Source organism: Myxine glutinosa, chromosome 2 (assembly GCF_964187855.1).
Source record: "Myxine glutinosa chromosome 2, kmMyxGlut1.1, whole genome shotgun sequence".
Classification (NCBI taxonomy): Eukaryota; Metazoa; Chordata; class Myxini; order Myxiniformes; family Myxinidae; genus Myxine; species Myxine glutinosa.
The window spans coordinates 48067580-48092033 of record NC_136262.1 but is presented as its reverse complement, the minus strand read 5'-3'; the positions used below and the strand labels follow the sequence as shown (position 1 = coordinate 48092033).

The window sequence follows — 24454 nt, the reverse complement described above, 5'->3', positions numbered from 1 at the left end:
CGTGAGAGGCGATCCGTGCGACTCCCTGATAGTTCTCGTTGCCTTTGCTCACTGTGCTGGACAGCACGCTGCACATTCACAAGTTCGTTCCTGAAAAGCAAAATAATTTAACCAGACAGAAATTAAAATTAATTTAATAAATAATATGAATAGTAATAGTAATAACAACTAGCCGAAACCCGTGGAACATCCACGGAAGGGAGGATGTGGTGTATGGATAGAGTGTACCATTATGGATGGCATAGGGGATTTGCTTGTCCGAGTAAGAGTTAGGAAGAAAGATGAGAATGAAGAGTGCGTATATGAACAACGATCGCCGACACCGGCACAAATGCATGCTCTGGATTGTCCACTCAGTGGATGGCTTGCTTTCGCCTTCGCCTGTCCAATCAGCGGACGGCTTGCTTCGCCTTCGCCCAGCAGACGCCAATACGATGGCGTCGTATCGGCAGTTAATCGGATGCTTTTGGGCCCCAACGTTGGCTAATTCAGATTTTTCGAGTATGTCTGTACGTGATAAACAACGAGCGCGGTTCGTAGATCGTAAATCCATTAGTTCCGTGGGCATCGGGTCACTGGGTGCGGCGCAAAAAGGATAACAAAGTCGAGTCCTGACGCTATTATTATATAGATGACCCATTTTTCTTCAAAATGTTCCTTACTTATACATACTGCCTTTATACACAAAATGAAATAACTTTATCTCAAATACTTTTGTGACAACGTTTGAATATTCCCAAAAGTAACTAAAATGGCACTCAGTAGAGAGCATACCTCTGCCTGGTGAACAGTTTACGTTTTGTATCCTAGAGTAGACCAGAAAATCACAATACAGAATCACATTTAATCAAAATCAATCACAGAAATCACCATAGGTCAAGTCTTTCATACACTGATCTACCCATAGTTTTTGGCCATATCACTCAATGGTGAAGAATCACTTAAAAAATTCTACTAGCTGGATCTGGCTCTGGATCTTCAACAAAATGGAATCGATTCTTCCTTGTCGTACACACAACCTGTCCAACAAGTTTCGTCCAAATCCATCCATAACTTTTTGAGATATCCTGCTATGTATTGTTTTTGGCCCGATCTTACAATGGTGACGAATCACTTAAGAAATTCCAGTAGCTGGATCCGAATCCATATCTTCACCAAAATCTAATCATTTCGTCCTTGTCACATACACCACATCTCAGCCAAATTTCGTCTGAATCTGTCCACAACATTTGGAGATATCTTGTTGACAAATGGACAGACAGGGGTGAAAACATAAGCTCCATCCACCCTTGGTGTCAGAGGTAATTAAAAACAGAAAAAAACTGGATGGTTCATAAAACACCTTACCTTACCGTGCACAGTCCTGAGAAAAAGGAAATGGGAAGGGTCTTTTCAACTCTTGCTTTGCATTTCTGAGCACGATCTATATTAGCTTTGTTCATTAACTTGGAATTTTTTTGTTCATAAACTTTATTTATTTTTTGCATACAAGATCGAGGCTCGTGAAAGAGCTAACATTAACCACACAAAAAGTCAAACCGACACATAAAACACAAAATAAGGGGAGCGGTAGACAAGATGGGGCGAGAGGGTGAAGGGCACAAACACAACATTTGAGAGCAGGGACATCGAGAGAACTGTGGGAGGGAGAGGGCTTGGGGGGAGGTGACGTGGGAAGGGTGGGGGGGGGGGGGGGGCGGTGGGAGAAGTATAAACACAAGGACACCAAGGACTTCCAGAAAATAAGTTGGTATTTCAAAGAAGTGGATTTGGGGTGAAATTAGCGGGGGTAGAAAAGATCAAGGTTTTGGATGGGGTATAGTTAAGAGATGGTGGTGAACAGCTGTGGGGTATAGATATGGGGTATAGATAAGAGATGGTGGTGAACAGCTGTTTTAAAGACCTGGAGAGAGAAGTGGGATTGAAGGGAGTGGGGGAGTTTGTTCCAGAGGTGGGAGAAAAGGGGAATGAAAGAGTGAAGGTGAGCAGAGAGCCTAGATTTTGGCAGTTTAACCATAAGAGGGTTACAGGCAGATCTTGTGCGACCTGAAGGAATATTTGGGGGACAGAGCACAGAGAGAGCTGGGGGAGCAAGGCCGGAGAGGAGTCGGGAGAAGACAGAAAGACCACCAACCTGCCTGCGGTGAGTGAGTGAAAGGCCCTCGGAGTTAACTTCATCGCAGGAGATTCCAATGATTCTGAAAGCTTTGGTTTCAACAGCGTGAAGCCGAGCTAGGTGTGAGGCAGGAGCACCAGCCCAGAGGGGGGAACAGTATTCCATTGAGGACATTCCATCGCTTTAAAAACAGGCTCCCTATATGGATGCCATTTAGCCTGTTTTTAAAGTTCATGAACAAAAAAATTCAAAGTTCATGAAGAAAGCGAATGAAGACATGAAGTCGATGGGTCAAAAGGAACAGTCCAGAGCTGGACCTTCTGCAAACTCTTTTTTTGGAGAAACTGACGATTTTGGAATTATCATTGGAAAAAGATGCATTAAACAAACAGATATTTTGGATGACGTTTTCTCTGGTTGCATTGCTGGGCTCCACCATTTAGCCTGAATTTCACTGTTACTCCAACCTCAGCAAATTTGATAGGTCGAGACAGCATAAAATTTTGCCCAAATTGCGTTAAACTGAAAGTTTTTGGAAATGCAAACAGAGCCATTTATTTTCTAGTGTTCATAATGACATAACACAAGTTCTGAAGGCTGCAGAAGCCACCCTCTGCCCCCCCCCCCAACCCTCCCAAAAAAACAAAAAAGTACTGAAGGGGAACTTTACCACCATTGACAAACCCTCTTTTACACTACCTTATTTAACATGTTAAATTACTTATTCGTGACTATTGTTTGGGTCCTTTACGACATCCCAAATAACAGTAAGTTTCCTGGTTGGAATGACTTTAAATTTTGTTTGATTGCCAGACAGATTCATTCATTCATGAATCCACCTGCCAGTGTTGATGCCGTAACAATTTCATTTAACTCACTGGATTGTGACTTAAGGTTTGTGCAGAATTTAATTGTTTTCTCGATCCAAGATTTACGTGTCCAGGTGTGTACCCTGGTTTCGAATAGGTACACCGTATCCCTGTGTGTCGTAAGAGGCGACGAAGAGGGTTGGCGTCAGGAAGGGCATCCGGCCATAAAAACATTGCCTCAAAAAAAAGAGAACCATGACAATTACAACTACATATGGGCAGGGTACAGCCCGAAGTGGAGATCGGTTTCTGACGTTTGGGACATGGAATGTAGGGACAATGACAGGGAGATCAGGAGAAGTGGTGGAAGTATTGATCAGAAGAAGAGTGGGCATATGTTGTGTGCAAGAGACGAGATGGAAGGGAAGTGGTGTGAGAATGGTGAAAGGGTAGGCAGGGACAGAAATACAAGTTTGTGTGGCAAGGGTGCCCGGAGGGCGTGAATGGTGTTGGTGTCCTGTTTTCTGAGGAGTTTGTAGACAGTGTGGTGAGTGTGACTAGAGTGAGTGATAGGTTGATGATGGTGAAAAGGATGATTGGAAAGCTCTTGGTGAACGTCATCTCGGGATATGCTCCGCAGGTTGGTCGGAGCGATGAAGAGGACAAGTTCTGGTGTGCGATAGAGAAGCTGATGGAAAACGTGAAAGATGAGGATGTTGTTGTGGTTGGAGGAGACATAAACGGACATGTGGGAAGGAGTATGGACGGTTTTGAGGGAGTTCATGGGGGTTACGGATATGGTGTGAGAAATGGAGAAGGTGAAAGGATTTTGGAGTTTGCTGATGGAGCTGATTTGTTGATTTGTAATACTCAGTTCCAGAAAGAGGATAATAAGCTTGTTACATACATGTCAGGTGGGTCGACGACAACCGTTGTCTACCTGAGGGTGCGTAGGCGAGATAGGGGGCACCTCCGGGACACAAAGGTGATCCCGGGGGAGGAGGCTGTTTCACAGCACCACTTGGTTGTCTGCGACACAAGGGTGAAAGGTGCGAGGAGAGCTCGGCGGGTGAAGTACCAACCGAGAATGAAGGTGTGGAGGTTGAAAGAGGTGACAGTAAGGGAGGCATTAAAAGAGAGGATGAGTATGGTAGAGGATGATGTGGTTGAGCTTGAAAGTAGTTGGATGTCAATGAAAGATAGTCTGTTGGGAGCCGTTGGTGAGGTATGTGGATGGACAAAAGGACCACAGAGGCACTCGGAAACATGGTGGTGGGATGATGAAGTTGGAAAGAGGATTGACGAGAAGAGGGAGAAGTTCAAGGAGTGGCAGAAGGCGAAGGGTACGGGAGCAGAAAAAGCAGAGCATGAAAGTTATAAGGCAGCCAAGAAGGCTGCAAAGAAAGAGGTAGCAAAGGCACAGGAGGCATGTAGGAAAATGTTTGGAGAACGCTTAGATTCGGAAGAGGGTCAGAGAGCGGTATTCAGGATTGCAAAGCAGATAGCGAAAGAGAGGTGTGATGTGATGGGGGTGAGTTGTTTGAAAGATGAAGTGGGACAAATCGTTGTGGACCCAGATGGAATTAAAGGAAGATGGAAAAGATATATGGAAATGCTGTTGAATACAGAGAATGAATGGGATGGCAACATAGAGAGTAACCCAGTTTTAGGACCGGCAGAGAAGATAACTGAGAAGGAAGTTGAGGAAGCGATAAAAGCAATGAAGAGTAGAAAAGCGGGAGGGCCGACGGGAGTTGTGGGAGATATGTTGAAGGCAGTGGGAAATTGGGGTGTGAAGAGAATGACAGAGATCTGCAATCTGGTGGTTATATGAAGGCCGCATTCCAGTGGATTGGGAACTGAGTACCCTCATCCCTCTATACAAGGGGAAAGGTGACCCTCTGGAGTGTGGCTCGTACCGAGCGATAAAGTTATTGGAGCATGGAATGAAGGTATTGGAAAGGGTGTTGGGGAGGAGGATAAGGAAGAAGGTGAAGATCGACGAAATGCAGTTTGGATTTATGCCAGGAAGAGGAACGACAGACGCGCTCTTTATTGTGAGGCAGTTGCAGGAGAAGTACATGGAGAAGAGGAAGAAGTTGTTTCTTAGGTTTGTTGATCTGGAGAAAGCATTCGATAGGGTTCCACGCGAAGTATTGACATGGGTATTGAGGAAGTTAGGAGTGGAGGAATGGTTGATCAGAGTAGTGATGGCAATGTACAAAAGAGCGCGGACAGCTGTAAGGACGAAGGACGGGAACAGTGGTGAGTTTGAGGTGAAGGTGGGAGTGCATCAGGGGTCGGTACTAAGTCCACTACTATTTGTAGCTGTGATGGAGGTGCTGGCTCAGAACGTAAAGGAGGGTTTACCGTGGGAGTTGTTGTATGCAGATGATCTGGTGTTGATTGCGGAAAGTATGGATGGACTGAAGGAAAAGATGAACAAGTGGAAGGAATGTATGGAGACAAAAGGTCTGAAGGTGAATATCGGAAAGTGGTAGTGGTAAAGTGGTAAAGCATGTGGTGAGGTGGAAAGAACTGGGAAGTGGCCATGTGCTGTGTGCAGGAAGGGTGTCGGAGTGAACTCCATTCAATGTACAATGTGCGCTGAGTGGGTTCATCAAAATTGCAGTGGTCTGACAGGGTCATCAGTGTGGCAGCTACATTCAAATGTAAGGTGTGCACAGAGGGAGCTGCAGATGGAGGAAATGTTGAGTTGGATCTTGGAGACGGTGTGAAGCTGGAAGGTGTGAAAACATTTTGCTACCTCGGAGACATGCTGAATGGAGAAGGTGGATCAGACTCGGCAACGGTTGCTGGAGTGAGATGTGCATGGAAGAAGTTTGGGGAACTGAGTGGCGTGCTGACGAGGAGGGGAGTGTCGTTGAAGCTGAAGGGAAAGGTGTATGCTGCATGTGTGAGAAGTGTTGTGATTTATGGGAACGAGACATGGCTAATGAACGTAGAGCAGCAACGAAGGCTGGAAAGGGTGGAAATGCGAATGGTTCAGTGGATGTGCGGAGTATCGTTGAGAGAGAGGAAGACAAATGATGAATTGCGAAAGATGATGAGAATAGAGCCTGTGATTGATGCTGTGAAGAGGAACAGGTTGAGATGGTTTGGTCATGTGTTGAGGAAGGATGAAAGTGACTGGTTGAGAAGAGTGATGGAAATGAATGTAGAAGGGAGTAGAGGACGGGGAAGACCGAGAAAGACTTGGCTAAAGATGGTGGAAGAAGAAATGTGGGCAAGGGGGTTAACAAGGAGAGATGCAGAAAATAGGGCAAAATGGAGAAGATTATCATGGGGACTGCAAGGCTAACCCCCGCTCTAGCAGGGAAAATGGCCTTAAAATGCATGTTGTTGTTTGTTGTTGTTGCCAGACAGACTGAAGCAATTGCTTTCGCGTGAGTGCACATGCACTCGGGATGAGACTCCCTACAATTTGCCAAATTCAGAGCCAAAGCACTGCTAAACATGTTATGATTCATGTTCTAGTGCTCAAAATGTTACATTCAATTGAAATCAAGTAGTTCCTCAATCACAGACAGAGTGACAACTGATTAACTGTGCTTTGCGCTACGTGCGGGGTAATTAATTAAAATCCACAACTGCAGTAACTCAGGCAGTTCAATCAATGTCATGTGTCAACATACGACCATGCTCTTTACAGAATATAAGGAGTGTGCACAAGTCGTGAGCCGACCCTAGACAGGTCAGCACGATGTTGCGTCAGTTGTCATTTTACTCTGGCACTCAATTTCCTCCAACTCTCAACTTCATCTCAAGTGCAGTGCCCCATAATATTGTTACGGACCGCGGATAAGATGTTAATTTGCCGAGCGGATGGCGCCGCGGCCCGAACAGTTTTTACAATGACTAAGACCCGATTCCTTAAACGTGGGCCAAATCGCGCCACAGATATTCAATGGGGAAAAGACAAAGGCGACGCGGATGTGAAGAAGAGGAAGGAGACAAAAAGGTTTGAAATACGATTATTATTTATTACTATTTACAGGATTGAAAGAAACCAAGGAAGAAGGAAAGATAATAAAATAAAGACAGACAGAGGGACGGACCAGAAGGACACAGTGAAAATTCTAGCTTATCTATGCAGTCTTAAACCCTGGTGTTGGGCTAGCGGCTAGGGTGCCGGCTTAGGATCCTAGGATCCTGGGTTCGAATCCCGGTCGATCGCTGAATTAACGCCAGGGGGGTTGACTCAGCCTGTCATCCTTCCGAGGTCGGCTAATTGAGTACCAGTTCACTGGTAATTCCCTGTTTGTCGTTAAAGGCGGCAAAAAGGGTTGGCGTCAGGAAGGGCATCCGGCCGTAAAACATTGCTTCAAAAAGGGGACCAAAAAACCAACAACAACCACGGTTCCCGAAAAAGGCCAACCCCCGCTTTGCGGGGAAAAATGGCCTCTAAAGGTGGGTTTTTTTTTTTTATGCAGTCTTAATTAACCCAGGACAGAACAAACAAAACGGACTCACACGAATGGGGAATGGAGGCAGGAACGATTGGCTGGACCGGGAGGAAGGTTCAGCTCGGACCAGAGGACGGCCGGGCCGGGAGGGAGCAGCCGCCACCCTTCCTCAACAGCAACCTGCCGTCAACGCTCAAGCTGCGGTGGTCAAAGCTGCGATGGTTCAAAGCTGCTGTGGTTCAAACTCCTGTGGTTCAAGCTCCGGTGGTTGAAACTGCTGTGGTTCAAGCTACGGTGGTTCAAACTTCTGCCGTGGGGACGTCGTGTGCTTTCTCAGGACTCCTTTTCATCACTCCCGCGCACTTCTCTCAGAGGCTTCCTTCTCACTTCTCCTGCGCACTTATGTCAAAGGCTTCCCCCGCGCTTCTTTCGTGCACTTCTCTCAGAGGCTTCCTTCTCATCTCTTTCGCGCACTTCTCTCAGAGGCTTCCTTCTCATCACTCCTGCGCACTTGTGTCAAAGGCTTCCCCCGCGCTTCTTATAACGCCGCGGGCAAATCAAGCCGCCGGCCTCCAGGACACGCCCATCGGTGAGCTCGCCTCGGCCCTGATTGGTCGGCACGGGCCCTCTGGCTCCACCCTTGATGACGATGGGCGGGCACGCCCAGGATTCGGCAGCTCCTCCCCCTTCTTCTCCAAGCCTACCTCGTGGCTTAATGGAGTCGCGGTGAAAACAACAACCCACAGCTGTAGCAAATGCGGTTGGCAAGAAAGGCTTTGGGAATGGGAATGAAAGGGGATCTATTTATTTGAATTCGGTGCAATGGAGTGTCAATTAATGGAAGACAAATCCTTAGCCTACTACACAGAATAAGGAAATAACTGCCAACAAGGGGGAAATCTATTATTGGCTACGTGGGTGCTTATGAAATAACTACGGAACGACCTTTGACCTTTATACACAGACTGGAGGCAGGAGGGTCCAGAATAAAGCAATAAAACAATCAAAAAAAACACAATCCTCATATCCACAACAATATACTGCCATACCAGAAACGCTTTCGACAATGGTCACGATTTAGCGCCACGCCTAATTAAAAGGAAACAGAAGGAATCGTGGATGACACAAAGGAGGGAAAAGGGGGTAAGATAGCAGGCGGTGGACAGCTGAGGCCAAAAGGTAAGGGAAAATTTTCTTTTAATAGTGTACTGGAAGGTACTTAAAATAAAAAAAACAAAATAAAAGCGGCTTAATAAAACAGAAAAGGAAAAGATAAATAAGCGAACTTCACGTCATCCCACTACAAGGCATGTCTGCCATGCCATTCTGGTACCTACCGAAGTGCAGCGTTCTTCTGTGAGCAGAGCTGTACATTGTGCTTAAACTGTTCCATCTGCTGGGCGACCGTGTCCTTTTTCTCATTCAAAGTCCGCAATTGCGCCTCCAACCTGGTTTTGCTTGACTCATGTTCCGCATTAGAAGCGGCCATATTCTGATGCTCACTGCGCTTGACAGATAGGACATGTTGATACAGCAAAGGGGTGGGGGCGTTATGACAGACAGTCTCAAAAGCAAAGAAGCAAAATGGACTATATTCATTGAAGAGGATGTTAAAGACCCACCATTTTTTAAACTAAAATGTGGGTCTTTCATAATGAAAACACATAATTACCCAATCATCACTTTTCATCAGACATTTACTGAATTGATAATATTTTAACATTTCTTTAGGATTTCAAAGTTGCTCAATGTTACAGACCAGATACTCATTTCTCTAAACACGTCATCACGACCTTATTGTTGCCGTGTTTCATCGGAGTATTTATAAACATCTTCGAAAACGTTTATATATACACAAAGAATTAAGTTAAGCACCCCCCCCGTTTTTTTACAACCTCGCACATTACAAGTTTGTTGTCGTCAAAACAGTGTAATATACCCATGATATTGCTATATTTTCTGGAGAAGTGATATTATGGTCACATAAAAACATAACAATCATGCCGTTTTCAATATTTTATTCTGAATAATTTAAGGTGAAATTTTTTGGGAATTTTAGGCATATTTTCACCTCAATTTAAGTATGGAGCTATAGGTCCATCACGGACAGTGTGGATGACGTTTATGTTTTCTAACGTACAGTCATTGTTCTGAGAAGACCTCTAGCGATCTTTGCGTCAATAACGTGTGTAGGACCCACGTGATCGGATCACTGACTCAACCAATCACTTTTTTTCACTTTGATCACTCAATTTCATCAATGGATAATTGCTAATGTCATACCAATCATTATTTGATCTCACATACCTTAGAATATATGCCAATGTATACATATACACAAAGAATATATATTAGGGGGTGCTTACCTTAATTCGTTGTGTAGGGGTGCTTAACTTAATTCTTTGTGTATATTTGGTTCAGTAATAGCCTGGTGTTGGCTTAGCGGCTAGGGTGCCAGCTTAGGATCCTAGGATCGAATCCCGGTCGATCGCTGAATTAACGCCAGGGGGGTTGACTCAGCCTGTCATCCTTCCGAGGTCGGCTAATTGAGTACCAGTTCACTGGTAATTCCCTGTTTGTCGTAAAAGGCGACAAACAGGGTTGGCGGCAGGAAGGGCATCCGGCCGTAAAACATTGCTTCAAAAAGGGGACCAAAAAAAAAAAAACAACAACCACGGTGCCCGAAAAAGGCCAACACCCGCTTTGTGGGGAAATGGCCTCTAAATGTTTTTTTTTGTTTGTTTTTTTTAAATAGCAGGGTCCCAGAAGTCTCTGCTTCGGTAGATATGTGAGTCCCTTCTGGTACGGCAAAGTAAAGATTGTAAAATTGAGGCTTATCATTGTTGCAAGGCTGAAATAAAAAAGGCTGGTCATTGAATGTTTTGGAAGGTTGTTGAACAATTTTATTTTCTTTTTTGTCTTTTTTGGAGTGACAACTTGAAGGAAGTAGTGATGAGATTGCATCTTTCCTTAAATTTTCATCAAGATCAAATTGATTGACCGCAAGGCTAACCCCTGCTCTAGCAAGGAAAATGGCCTTAAAATGCCTGTTGTTGTGTTGTATCAGAATTGATTGATTACATTCCACCCGTCCCTGAATGGATGAATGCAAATTACAGGAGGTAGGAAGGAAAATTGTCGAGTTGGATACACTTTGTTGCAAGCAACAGGTGAAAGATAAACATAAAATATCTATGCATATATAAACACCAAAGGGCATACACTCAGCAAAAAACAGGCACACACAGACAGTTATGCTCAAGCTTGGCTGTTTTACTGTGATGCTCTTCTATAGCTACATACAAAGCAGAACAAATGTATGCAGATAGACCGGAAGCCCGAGGGGAGGGGGAGGAGGGGGGGGTGGGTCAGCCTCGCTGGAAAGTTAACCAATTTTTATGTATATAGCAGGGGTCCATGTGCATGTCCATGTAAGGAAATGGACGTTTGCCGGGCACATTCTGGTGGGTGTGGTCAGAAGGGCCATTAGAAAGGGACCCCAAAATTGAGCTACATCAGCTCTGAGTTAACCTGATGAAGCCTACTGGAAAATGTTTGGCATAGTCCAAGGTATCATGAATGGCCACTGCCAGACATTTTCAGTGGTGGGGTTTGCCCACCAGACACCCCCGAATGCCCCCCACCTCCCTTCCATTGAGCCAGACGGATTCTGAGAAAAAGCCCAATTTATCTCTCGACTCTGTGGCTTTGTAATTTACTCACAATTATCAATATAGCATGTATTTGAACAAGCCGGAACCTAGACAACAAGGTGCCAGGTGTGTTACTTTAGATGTATTATTTTTGTGACACTTTTACCGGTATATGTGTGGGAAATAAAGTCAGTTATAAAATAGGAATCAAGTAGTCAAGTTCCTCTTTTCACGACAACCCAACTTATTTTATTAATGATCAGTCATCAACACATCCAAGAAGATATTAGAAGCAGTATGAGAGGTAAGTTTTGTTACTTAAATTGCTCCCCATAGACATCATGCTGCCATCTATTATCTCATTACTCAAGCTTTAAAACCGGCCATAAAAAAAAACATTGCCTCAAACAGGGAAACATGATTGTCATGGGGCCCGCAAAGCTAACCCCCGCTGTAGCGGGGAAAATGGCCTTAAAACGGTCATTCATTTTTTATTCTCCTTTGTAACTATACTCAAAATCAGTGTGTTTATGATGATGCAAAGCGGTACATGTACATCTACATCCCTTTGAATCCATCAGGTACGTGTATGTTACAAGAATAGTGCCGAGGCGTAATCACAAAATGCATAGAATTCACCTACCTAACCCTCACCCTCCTGCTGATGCTGTCCATCCATCATATGGAGGGCCACTTGTCAATTAATTAGGCCAACCTTATCCACTGATATAGACATGTCAATGAACCTTATGCAGCCAAGGTTACTCACACTATATACTACAAGTGGAGCCTATATGCTTAGGTGTACGGTCATTCATTTTAAAGCTAAACAATGAGAATTTATACTCTTTTCTTGATTGAGGGAAATGAAGGCATATATTTTTTGTGTCTGACTGGACCATTATGATAATTCCAACAACATTTCAATGTCACCAACATTGCTGACGTCCTTGAAGAGCGTAAACCTGGACTCCCCAGAGCACTGCCCGGATACCATGCCTTCACTGGATGTGACTTCACCTCGGCCTTTTACAGGTAGGCACAAGATATTTGCGTTTCAATAAAATGTCTCTATTAAAGTAAAATCATTGGAGCAGTGGTTGAATGGTTATACAGCAATACCCCGGCCTACGTCATTAATTGGTTCCATAAGCCGTGACGTAACTCGGTTTTTGACGTAAACCGGGCGTAATGCCTTAAAATGAAGACAAACACCGTAAAACTAGAGTAAATAACTGGAGGAGGCTGCGGCTTCGCCCTGAATCTTTGCCGCTCCCCGTCGGGAGTCCCTCCGTTGTTTTCTATCGGTCGGGTCTTCTCCTCGAACAGGGTGACCGGCACGGACGTGTCTACCGTGAGCTGGCTTGTGTGCCGAGTGGCTCCGCGGCCCGCTTCACCACGGCGTGCTTTACCCAACGTGTCCGAGCAGTTTCACCGGTGGTCATGTCGTGTCGTCTGTGACGAACGAACGAGCTCAGGGTTCGTGAACCCGGCCGCCCCGGGGATCGACGCTCGCCTCCTCGTCGTAGGCGTGCCCATTCTTTCCTCGAGCGGCCGAAGTTACTTGCTTCTTTTTTTTTGGACGATGTGATAGACGCAGAAACGACGACGTACAGGCAGGCATTTGCAAATCCATGCACATGTGCACATGAACACGTCGATCGGTTCGTCGACGCCGGATGCCGGCGAGGTGCCCGACGAGGCACCCCGGCTCGAGGCATGTCACGGTCACGTTCGTCCAAGCCAGCATCATCGTCATGTTTCGCCATTGCCACGTTGCTTTGGTTGTTTTACACAGTAAAGGAACCTTTACACAGTAAAGGAATAATCACAAAAATAACAGCGAAAGGCAAAGCAAGCACGCGACCACAGCACAGGACAAAATGCATATGGCGTCGCCTTTGTTTTAAATGAGAACCAGCAGCTACGCGTATGTATACGTACATTTTTTTATATTTTAATGTGCTTTTTATTGTATTTTAAATTGTTTTTTTTAGCTTCTTTTATTGTTAATTTTTATGTACTATTTTATTTATTTTAAATATATATTTTTCACGTCCTCCTATTATGATGTCGGAGTGACGTAAAGTCGCACATAACGACGTTCGCTGAACTGAAATTTACTCTAGAAGAGTGGCGTAAAGTCGGATTTGACGTCGGTCGAAATGGCGTAAAACGGGGTATTGCTGTATTTGGAATTTGTACTTGATTTTTCAGGAAAGGCAAAAGTAAACTCCTCAACCTCGTAGAGAAGGACAAAACTGGCTGCTACGTCAACCTCTTCATCAGTATGAGTGAGGTGGATGATAGTGTTGATCCGGATGTCGCATCAGAGTTTGTCTGCCGCATGTACGGACAAAGCAAGACTCGAGATGTCAATGAAGCACGATAAAACAAACTGATGCAAATGACTGGCAAAGTTGATCAGGTAATTAAGGCACAATAAACTGAGAATATAATCATCATGATAAAATCAGAATACTTTACAACAGCTCTAATCATGCCTTTCATTGACTTTCAGGAGAATCCACTGGCAAACATCAAACGGATCGACTGTGCACTGCTGCCACCTTCTCGTCGGACCCTTGACATGAAGATTCGACGAAGGCAGTATGTAACAGCATTGTGGACAAATGCCGTGACAGCATCTCCTGGGGACTGTTTGTCACCAACCGATTATGGATGGTCTGTGAATGACAACATCCTGAAGCCAACATGGTTTGAAGGGCCAGCCATACCAGGCAGTTTGTTTGTGAATGGCAGTAACAATGCAGAGGACATGGAGGTCGTCGGTGACAGCGAGTCAGAGTTGGAAGTAGAAAGTATTGATGGATTATTGAGAGATTCAGATGGCGAAGCATGGATTGAAGACTCAGAATCAGAGAAGGAAGTCGGGGATTACTGACAGGAGACCACTTGAGAGAATTTGAAATTTGTTTGAATAAATGGCTGGCATCTGCTTGTGGTCATTCACATGGGCTATACAGTACCGTATTATGCTGAACATTTTTCAGTCACTTTCATCGGGATTGGTAACTCATGAGCTCAGATCTAGTTCTGTATTTTGGAGTTGAGGAGATGGGTTCCGAGTGTCTGGTAGGCATACTCCGCCACAGAAAATGTCCAGTGGCCATTCATTTTTTTCATGAGCAGATGTGATTAGAAATGGAACTCACCTGTTCTTTGCAGCATAAATTTTCTTCATGAGATCATTGTTATCCCTTTCAGCAACTTGCATTTTGCACCGAAGGCCTTTCAGCAGAATCTACAAGCAAAACAAAACGTACGTCTAAGTTAAACAAACAAAAAATATTCAAATCATTCGGGGTCACAGCTAACTTGCCTGACAAAATAAGTTAATTAATACCGAAACGTTGACACGTTGGCACATTTGATGGATTCCCGTAGAACCATTGCTTTTCAAAAAAAAAAGAAAAAAAAGAAAGATATATGTCGTGCATAGCACGATACTTGTGAAATCCCTAAAATAAGTTGTTGGCCTATGTTGACATCAAAAATACTTGGTGTTGAATTCAGTGTCCAGATATGCAAATCCTCTTGTAATTTCAAGTCAATCAGATGAAAATTGAGGATTTTAGAAATTTGGCCTATGTTGACCTTTTGGCCGATGTTGACCTCAAATATAATTGTTGGTTGAATTCAGTGACCAGATATGCAAATCCTCTTCAAATTTCAAGTCAACCGGATGAAAATTGAGGATTTTAGAAATTTGAAAAAGTTTGTGACCTTTGGCCTATGTTGACCTATTGACCCCAAAAACAATAGGCTTCTTGCTGATGACCAACTCCACCATTTGGCAAAGTTTCATGAAGTTTGGTTGAAAATTGTGACCTGTAGGTGACTGACATAGACAGACAGACAGACAGAACAAGGAGACGTGATGCGAAGCACGATACTTGCAAAATCTCCCCCCCCCCCCCTCCCCAAGAAAAAAAAAATTCCATTGATACAGCAAATTGTCCATTTCATCAAGATTAAAATTGACAATCTTGATCAAAGCACGGGTCAATAGGCAGAAAAGTGACGATTTTTCAGATGAAAAATGATTTTGGAAGGTTGACCTTGAGTTGACCTTTGACCTCAAAAATAGTATGTTTCCCAATTTAGTGACTCGATATGCAAATGCTGTTCAATTTTCCAGTCAATCGGTTGAGAATTGCCGGCTTTTTAGATGAAAATTGATGATTTAAAAAATTTGACCTTGAGTTGACGTTTGACCTCAACAATAGTCTATTTCCCAATTTAGTGACTCAATATACAAATGCTATTCAATTTTCAAGTCAATCGCATTTAAAATGGCGATTTTAGAAATTTGACCTCCAGATGACCTTTGACCCCCAAAACAATAGGCTTCTCAATTGGGACGACCTATACAACTTGGTGAAGTTTTGTGACGATCGGTTTAGAATTGTGACCTGTAGGCCGGTGACAAACAGACAAACGAACAAGACGACGTCATGCGTCGCACGATACTTGCAAAATCCGCACCCCCCCCCCCCCCCAAAAGTTTTCCATTGATACAGCAAATTGTCCATTTCATGAAGATTAAAATTTACAATCTTGATCAAAGCTCGGGTCAATAGGAAGAAAAGTCACGATTTTTCAGATGAAAAATGATTATTTTGGAAGGTTGACCTTGAGTTGACCTTTGACCTTTGACCTCAAAAATAGTTCGTTCCCCATTCAGTGACTCAATGTGCAAATGCTGTTCAATTTTCAAGTCAATCGGATGAAAATTGAGGATATTAAATATTTGGCCCATGTTGACCTTTTGGCCTAAGTTGACCTCAAAAATAGATGGTGGTTGAATTCAGTGACCATATATATAAATCCTCTTAGAAGTTCAAGTCAATCAAATGAGAATTGGTGATTTTAGAAATTTGGCCTATGTTGACCTTTTGGCCTGTGTTTACCTAAAATATAATACGTGATTGAATTCAGTGACCAGATATGCAAGTCCTCTTCAAATTTCAAGTCAATCAGATGAAAATTGAGGATTTTAGAAATGTGGCCCATGTTGACCTTTTGGCCTGTGTTGACCTCAAATATACTTGGTGGTTGAATTCAGTGACCAGATATGCAAGTCCTCTTCAAATTTCAAGTGAATTGGATGAAAAATGAGGATTTTAGAAATTTGGCCTATGTTGTCCTTTTGGCCTAGGTTGACCTTTTGGCCTATGTTGACCTTTTGGCCTATGTTGACCTTTTGGCCTATGTTCACCTAAAATATAATTTGTGGTTGAATTCAGTGACCAGATATGCAAGTCCTCTTCAAATTTCAAGTCAATTGGATGAAAATTGAAGATTTTAGAAATTTGGCCTATGTTGACCTTTTGGCCGATGTTGACCTCAAAAATACTTGGTGGGTGAATTCAGTGAGCAGATATGCAAATGCTGTTCAATTTTCAAGTCAATCGGTTGAAAATTGAGGATTTTAGAAATTTGGCCTATGTTGACCTTTTGGCCTATGTTGCCCTAAAAATACTTGGTGGTTGAATTCAGTGACCAGATATGCAAGTCCTCTTCAAATTTCAAGTCAATTGGATGAAAATTGAGGATTTTATAAATTTGGCCTCTGTTGACCTTTTGGCCTATGTTGACCTCAAGAATACTTGGTGGTTGAATTCAGTGACCAGATATGCAAGTCCTCTTCAAATTTCAGGTCAATTGGATGAAAATTGAGGATTTTAGAAATTTGGCCTGTGTTGACCTTTTGGCCGATGTTGACCTAAAAAATACTTGGTAGTTGAATTCAGTGACCAGATATTATTTTTTTATTTTTTTTATTTTTTTTTTGTATACAAGATCGAGGCTCGTGAAAGAGCGAACATTAATCACACAGAAAGACAAACAGACACATAAAACAAATAACATCGGGAGCGGTAGACAAGATGGGGAGAGAGGGGGAAGGACACAAACACAACATTTGAGAGCAGGGACCGAGAGACATGGAGACATCGAGAGATCTGTGGGAGGGAGAGGGCTTTGGGGGGGAGGCATGTGAAGGGGGGGAGGCATGTGAAGGGGGGGAGGCATGTGAAGGGGGGGGGGGGGACTATGCAAGTCCTCTTCAAATTTCAAGTCAATTGGATGAAAATTGAGGATTTTATAAATTTGGCCTCTGTTGACCTTTTGGCCTATGTTGACCTTTTGGCCTATGTTGACCTCAAGAATACTTGGTGGTTGAATTCAGTGACCAGATATGCAAATCCTCTTCAAATTTCAAGTCAACCGGATGAAAATTGAGGATTTTAGAAATTTAGCAAAGTTGGTGACCTTTGGCCTATGTTGACCTTTTGACCTATTGACCCCAAACTATAGGCTTCTTGCTTTTGACCAACTCTACCATTTGGTGAAGTTTCGTGAAGATCGGTTGAAAATTGTGACCTGTAGGCCGGTGACAAACGGACAAACAAACAGACAGACAAACAGACAGAACCACAAACACAACCGACCAATATATACTGAAACGCAAAAGAAACTTACCACCTTTGAAACCTTTAAATATCAACAATAACACTGCGTGTAGTAAATGTGTGAACTTATTTGTGGACAATAGTGTCCTCACTGTCAGACAAAACGGTCACGGATGGTCACTTGAACCTTCAATGGTCACTTCATAGCACAGCTGTTGAACAGCCGTTTTGACTGTCAGTGATTAGCCAAGGGGTACGGGATGATTTGAATGAGCTGCACGTGATGTCTTGATATTGGCTTTAAAAAGGCCAGTGCAAAATGGGCATTTCAATCAACATGCCACGATTGTCAAGGGATAAACGGCAGCGTGCCCTGGGCATGCTGCAAGGCGGACTGAGCTACCGTGAGGTGGCACGTCGCCTTGGCTGTTCACACCAGACGATATCGGCCCTGGTGGACAGAGACACCCTCCACAACTCTGCAGATGACAGACCTCGACCAGGGAGGCCAAGAGTCACCACTGCAAGGCAGGACAGGCAGATGGTCCGAAGTCACCTGCGGGATCGATTCCGTCCAGCATCCCGCACTGCGGCAGAAACTCCGGGGCATGCAAACCATGGATCTCCAATGATACTGCACGAAGACGACTGCATGACTATGGTCTGACTGCCAGAAGACCATACAGAGGCCCCGTGATGATGGCTGCCCATCGCCGCAACCGACAGAGATGGTGCCAGCAGCATCAGCCGTGGACCTTGGCGCAGTGGAACGAAGTCGCTTTCAGCGATGAGTCAAGGTTCTGTGTGGACAGTCCTGATGGGCGTGAGCGTGTCTGGAGAAGAACTGGCGAGCGATATGCCGATTGTTGCGTGCTTCAAGCCAACAGGTGGGGTGGCCCAAGTGTGATGGTGTGGGCCGCCATATCAGGCCGGTACAGGACGCCACTGGTGGTTGTGGATGGGAATCTCAACACCCAGCGGTATGTGGATAACATCCTGCGACCTCATCTGCTGCCATTCCTGCTAGACCACCCAGAACTGAGAACCCTTCAGCATGACAACGCTCGTCCCCATGCTGCTCGCTTTACCACTGCATTTCTCCAAGGCGAGAACATCAACACCATGCAGTGGCCTGCGTTCTCCCCTGACCTGAATCCCATAGAGCACCTGTGGGATGAGCTTGGGAGACGCGTAGTTGGCAGGGCCAGGACATGGGCAGAGCTGCTTCAGACATTGAGGACTGAGTGGGACAGAATCCAGCAGCAATCCATCCAAAGACTGGTAGGTAGTATACGCCGACGATGCACTGCCTGTATCCAAAACAATGGTGGCCACACACGCTATTGAAAGGGGACTGACATTGCACCCTGTGCTGTTCTGTACTGTAGAACAAACTGATGAGATGGTGTATCTTGGTCAAAAACTTGACATGTCATCAATAAAATGCCAATGTTTCAATTATCAATTGTTGGTTTGTTTTATTTTGAACTGTTACAATTTTATTACATTTCAAACAAGTGATGTTTCTTTTGCGTTTTCGGTCTTTTTGAAGTTGGTCAAAATGGTCAAATTTTTTGGTCAAAATGCCCATTTTGCACTGGCCTTTTTAAAGCCAATATCAAGACATCACGTGCAGCTCATTAAAATCATCCCGTACCCCTTGGCTAATCACTGACAGTCAAAACGGCTGTTCAACAGCTGTGCTATGAAGTGACCATTGAAGGTTCAAGTGACCATCCATGACCGTTTTGTCTGACAGTGAGGACACTATTGTCCACAAATAAGTTCACACATTTACTACACGCAGTGTTATTGTTGATATTTAAAGGTTTCAAAGGTGGTAAGTTTCTTTTGCGTTTCAGTATACTTGAAAAATCTTCGGTTTTGCAAGTAACAAGAAGACGTCATGCATAGCACGATACTTGCAAAATCCCCCCCCCCCCCCCCTCCCCAAGAAAAAAAATTCCATTGATACAGCAAATTGTCCATTGCATGAAGATTAAAATTGACAATCTTGATCAAAGTTCGGGTCAATAGGATGAAAAGTGACGGTTTTTCAGATGAAAAGTGATGATTTTGGAAGTTTGACCTTGAGTTGACCTTTGACCTCAAAAACAGTATGTTTCCCAATTTAGTGACTCGATATGCAAATGCTGTTCAATTTTCAAGTCAATTTCTTGAGAATGGACGGCTTTTTAGATGAAAATTGATGATTTTTAAAATTGAACCTTGAATTGACCTTTGACCTTTTGACCTCAAAAATAGTTCATTTCCCAATTTAGTGACTCGATATACAAATTATATTCAATTTTCAAGTCAATTGGATTTAAAATGGCAAGTTTAGAAATTTGACCTCCAGATGACCTTTGACCTCAAAATCAATAGGCTTCTCAATTGGGATGACCTATACAATTTGGTAAAGTTTAGTGACGATCGGTTTGGAATTGTGACCTGTAGGCCAGTGACAAACAGACAGATCCACAAACGCAACCGACCAATATACTTGAAAAATCTTCGATTTTGCAAGTAACAAACAAGAAACAACTTTTGTTTACTTTTGCAAGTAACAACTTTTATACTTCTCCCACACCCCCCCCCCCCCTTCCCACGCCTCCTCCCCCCCAAGCCCTCTCCCTCCCACAGATCTCCCTGCTCTCAAATGTTGTGTTTGTGTGCTTCCCCTTCTCTCCCCATCTTGTCTTCCGCTCCCTCTTTTTAGCCGCGTCGCAGACGCTGCTCATAGAGTGCCCTCTGCTGTTGTTCTTGTTCTTGTTCTTCTTGTTGTTCTTGCAGAGAAGACAAAACCTCAAAGCTCCACCCATTCTGGGAACCATAGCTCCACCCATTGTGGGAGAGGCTTCATATAAACAAATATCCACCATTTTATTAACTCGCATAGCTTTGAGGCCTGTTTTGTAGGCCCGTGGTGTCTTGCTCTCTCACACAGTTTTCTTTCAAATCAAATTCGATATATCATTTCATTTTTCACAGTCGCTAACATAGTTTTAGACTCGGTTGAAAAAAAACGTGAAGAAAATCCGATGAAAGTTGCCCTTTATAGAACAAAATGAATTCTCAAAGGCCTGTAACTTCAAGTCCATTGAGATATATATTTTTAAAATCGCGGCATGATCAGTCATACACCGCCCGAAATAACAGACGGGAAAATGCCGAGATATATATATATTTTTTAAAATCGCGGCATGGTCAGTCATACACCGCCTGAAATAACAGACGGGAAAATGCCGAGATATATATATTTTGTTTAAATCGCGGCATGGTCAGTCATACACCGCCTGAAATAACTGATGGGAAAATGCCGATATATATTAAAAATTCGTCCATTTGATGATAATCGTCACGATGAAATATTTAATTTATACGTCGTCACAATAATGTGGAGAGGAGATAGCTTCGTTCACGTGTCGCCACATATGGGAAATTGCCGAGATATATATTTTTTTAAATCGCGGCATATTCAGTCATACACCGCCTGAAATAAGACGGGAAAATGCCGAGATATATTAAAAATTCGTCCATTTGATGACAATCGTCACGATGAACTATTTAATTTATACGTCGTCACAATAATGTGGAGAGGAGCATAGCTTCGTTCACGTGTCGCCACACACGGGAAATTGCCGAGATATATTTTTTTTAAATCGCGGCATGGTCAGTCATACACCGCCTGAAATAACAGACGGGAAAATGCCGAGATATATTTAAAATTCGTCGCCACACACAGGAAATTGCCGAGATATATTTTCACTTTGCACAAAAATAACATCAAGTAATCGAATCAATAGGAATGTCCTGTGCCTATAACATCGACGTTATAGGCACAGCTGCACCTAGGCATTGTGTAACATCGACGCGGCTTTTGTTTTAATTAAAACTTTTTGTACTTGATTTTTTATATTTTGTTTGCCTGGTTGATTTATTTGTGAAATAAATGTTAGCTCTTTCACGAGCCTCGATTCAGTATACAAAAAAAGAAAAAAAGAAAAGAAAAAAAAGACCATGCAGAGCACGATACTTGCAAAATCCGCCCCCCCCCCCCTCTCCCCAAAAAGTATTCCATTGATACAGCAAATTGTCCATTTCATGAAGATTAAAATTTACGATCTTGATCAAAGCTCGGGTCAGTCAACAGGATGAAAAGTGACGATTTTTCAGATGAAAATTTATGATTTGAGAAGTTTGACCTTGAGTTGACCTTTGACCTTTTGACCTCAAATAGTTGGTTTCCCAATTCAGTGAGGCAATACGCAAATGCTGTTCTATTTTCAAGTCAATCGGATGAAAATTGATGGGTTTTCAGATGAAAATTGAGTATTTAAAATTTTTGACCTTGAGTTGACCTTTGACCTTTTAATAGTATGTTTCCCAATTTAGTGACTCGATATGCAAATGCTGTTCAATTTTCAAGTCAATCGGTTGAAAATTGATGGCTTTTCAGATGATAGACGATTTTGAAAATGGGATCTTGAGTTGACCTTTCACCTTTTGACCTCAAAAATAGTTCATTCCCCAATTTAGTGACTCAATATACAAATGCTATTCAATTTTCAAGTTAATCGGATTTAAAATGGCGATTTTAGAAATTTGACCTCCAGATGACCTTTGACCCCCAAAACAATAGGCTTCTCAATTGGGACGACCTATACAACTTGGTGAAGTTTCGTGACGGTCTGTTTAGAATTGTGACCTATAGGCGGGTGACAGACAAACAGACAGAACCACAAACGCAACCGACCAATATACTTGAAAAATCTTCGATTTTGCAAGTAACAAACAAGACGACGTCATGCGGAGCACGATACTTGCAAAATACGCCGCCCCCCCCCCTCCCCAAGGGAAAAAATTCCATTGATACAGCAAATTGTCCATTTCATCAAGAATAAAATTGACACTCTTGATCAAAGCTCGAGTCAATAGGAAGAATAGTGACGATTTTTCAGATGAAAAATGATTTTGGAAGGTTGACCTTGAGTTGACCTTTGACCTCAAAAAGTTGGTTTCCCTATTTAGTGACTCAATGTGCAAATGCTGTTCAATTTTAAAGTCAATCGGTTGAGAATTGACGGCTTTTTCGATGAAAATTGATGATTTTTAAAATTTGACCTCGAGTTGACGTTTGACCTCAAAAATAGTATGTTTCCCAATTTATTGACTCGATATGCAAATGCTGTTCAATTTTCAAGTCAATCGGTTGAGAATTGATGGCTTTTCAGATGAAAATTGCCGATTTTAAAAATGTGACCTTAAGTTGACCTTTTGACCTCAAAAATAGTTCATTTCCCAATTTAGTGACTTCATATACAAATGCTATTCAATTTTCAAGTCAATGGGATTTAAAATGACGATTTTAGAAATTTGACCTCCAGATGACCTTTGACCTCAAAATCAATAGGCTTCTCAATTGGGATGACCTATACAACTTGGTGAAGTTTCGTGACGATCGGTTTAGAACTTTGACCTGTAGGCCGGTGACAGACAGACAGAGACAGAACTACAAACGCAACCAACCAATATACTTGAAAAATCTTTGATTTTCGCAAGTAACAAACACACTTACCTGAGAATTACTATCATCGCGTTTCAGTTGATCCACCTTCTTTCTTATCTCTTCATACTGCGGACGAAGAGAGTCCATCACACGAAGCAGCTCATCGATGCGGTCTTGCATGGTTTTCAACTTTGCTTCAGCCTCATCCTGCTTTCGCTGAAGAAAGTCGGTGAAAAGCGTGAGAATCAGAATCAAAACAGCCATCCGATTCCGCTACTGGGCACTTCATACGTACTTTGTATGCAGCTTCCTTTTGCCCAAACCTGTCAGTGAGCGTCTGTCCCTCAATCATCTTCCTCTTTAGTGAGTCATATTCCAACTCCACATCCCTTACCTGCATCAAAAAGAACAAAGACACGCATGTTACAGGGAAGCTGTAACAAGTCTAAAGCAATCAAATAATAAATGTGGTGCCATTGGAAAGGTTACCATAATCCTAATGTGATTTTCAACGTGTTAATTATTTCCCCAACACTCCCCAAATACAATCACCTATTTCCGTGGTTCTTAACCTGGGTTCGACCAAACCCCAGGAGTTCAGTGAGTTCAGATCTTTTTGGATCTCGCGAGATCTTGGAGACGGCGGCAGGGATTTTCGAAGCTCCACACGGTCTCCACGTTTTTCGAAGTTAAGTCTGTTCACAATTGTATTTTGTCGAAACTGTATTTATCTTTCGGTGTGTGAAGTTATTGTGTGCAACTTTGGTTGTTTCTCGGTGTTTATCTTTCATAAATTGATCGTCTGTTTGCCGTGTCGCGAGCAAGGCCTTGTACAGTGTGCACTGTACAACCTTGAGGCTTTGTTTTTCTCTCAGTGGTCCGTCGTTTGTGATCCAATAACTTTCGTTCTCTGTATTCCCAGTCTTTTCACCCATAGCCTACTTCCTTGTGTAAATCTCAACTCAAAAAAAAAAAAAAAAAAAAAAACATTCCCTTCTCTGTTCTCATTCGTTTATTCATTCTTATTCGTTCGTTCGTTCTTCGACCACGTGTTTCTCCCCCATTTCCCCAGATAGTTTTCACTCATTAACCTTCAATGTTTACACTTTCCCCTCAAGTTATGTATTCCGTCATATTTTATAACACCTTTTTCTACTTCTTCTTTAAAAGGCTGCTTTCGACTTGCTCACCAAATCAATTCATCCCAAAAAAAATATCCATCTCCTATAGTGCCTTTTTTCTACATTCCCTAAACTCTCCTGCACTCCATCCTCCATCCAGCGTCCTTAAACGCATTTTTAACTCGAATGTCACAAGAAACTCATTTTGCAATAAATGTTCATTTCCCATAAATCGTACACTTTCAAAAATCCAATCTCACCCCTCCCCTCCAAATCTTCCCCATAACCCCTCCCCTCCAAATCTTCCCCATCACCCCTCCCCTCCAAATCTTCCCCATCACCCATCCCTTTCAAATCTCCCCCCTTGCCCCCTCCCTCCTAA

At 43.1% G+C, this 24454-nt stretch overlaps 1 protein-coding gene across 2 annotated transcripts in view; it reads right to left on the bottom strand.

The window, feature by feature from the left end:
* The window catches only part of SMC6 (structural maintenance of chromosomes 6), a 203192-nt gene that overhangs the window by 47288 nt on the left and 131450 nt on the right, over positions 1 to 24454 (bottom strand). For both annotated transcript variants that reach the window (XR_013622661.1, XM_078773238.1), the window contains exons 10-14: positions 23247 to 23345; positions 23021 to 23167; positions 14182 to 14270; positions 8690 to 8854; positions 1 to 90 (exon numbers count right to left, since the gene is read on the bottom strand). The exon at positions 1 to 90 is cut by the window's left edge and continues 89 nt beyond it. Coding sequence is in view for 1 of the 2 variants with exons in the window: in XM_078773238.1 (XP_078629364.1) it covers positions 1 to 90; positions 8690 to 8854; positions 14182 to 14270; positions 23021 to 23167; positions 23247 to 23345 (590 nt within the window). In the remaining variant the exon portion in view is untranslated. The remainder of the gene's footprint in view (positions 91 to 8689; positions 8855 to 14181; positions 14271 to 23020; positions 23168 to 23246; positions 23346 to 24454) is intronic.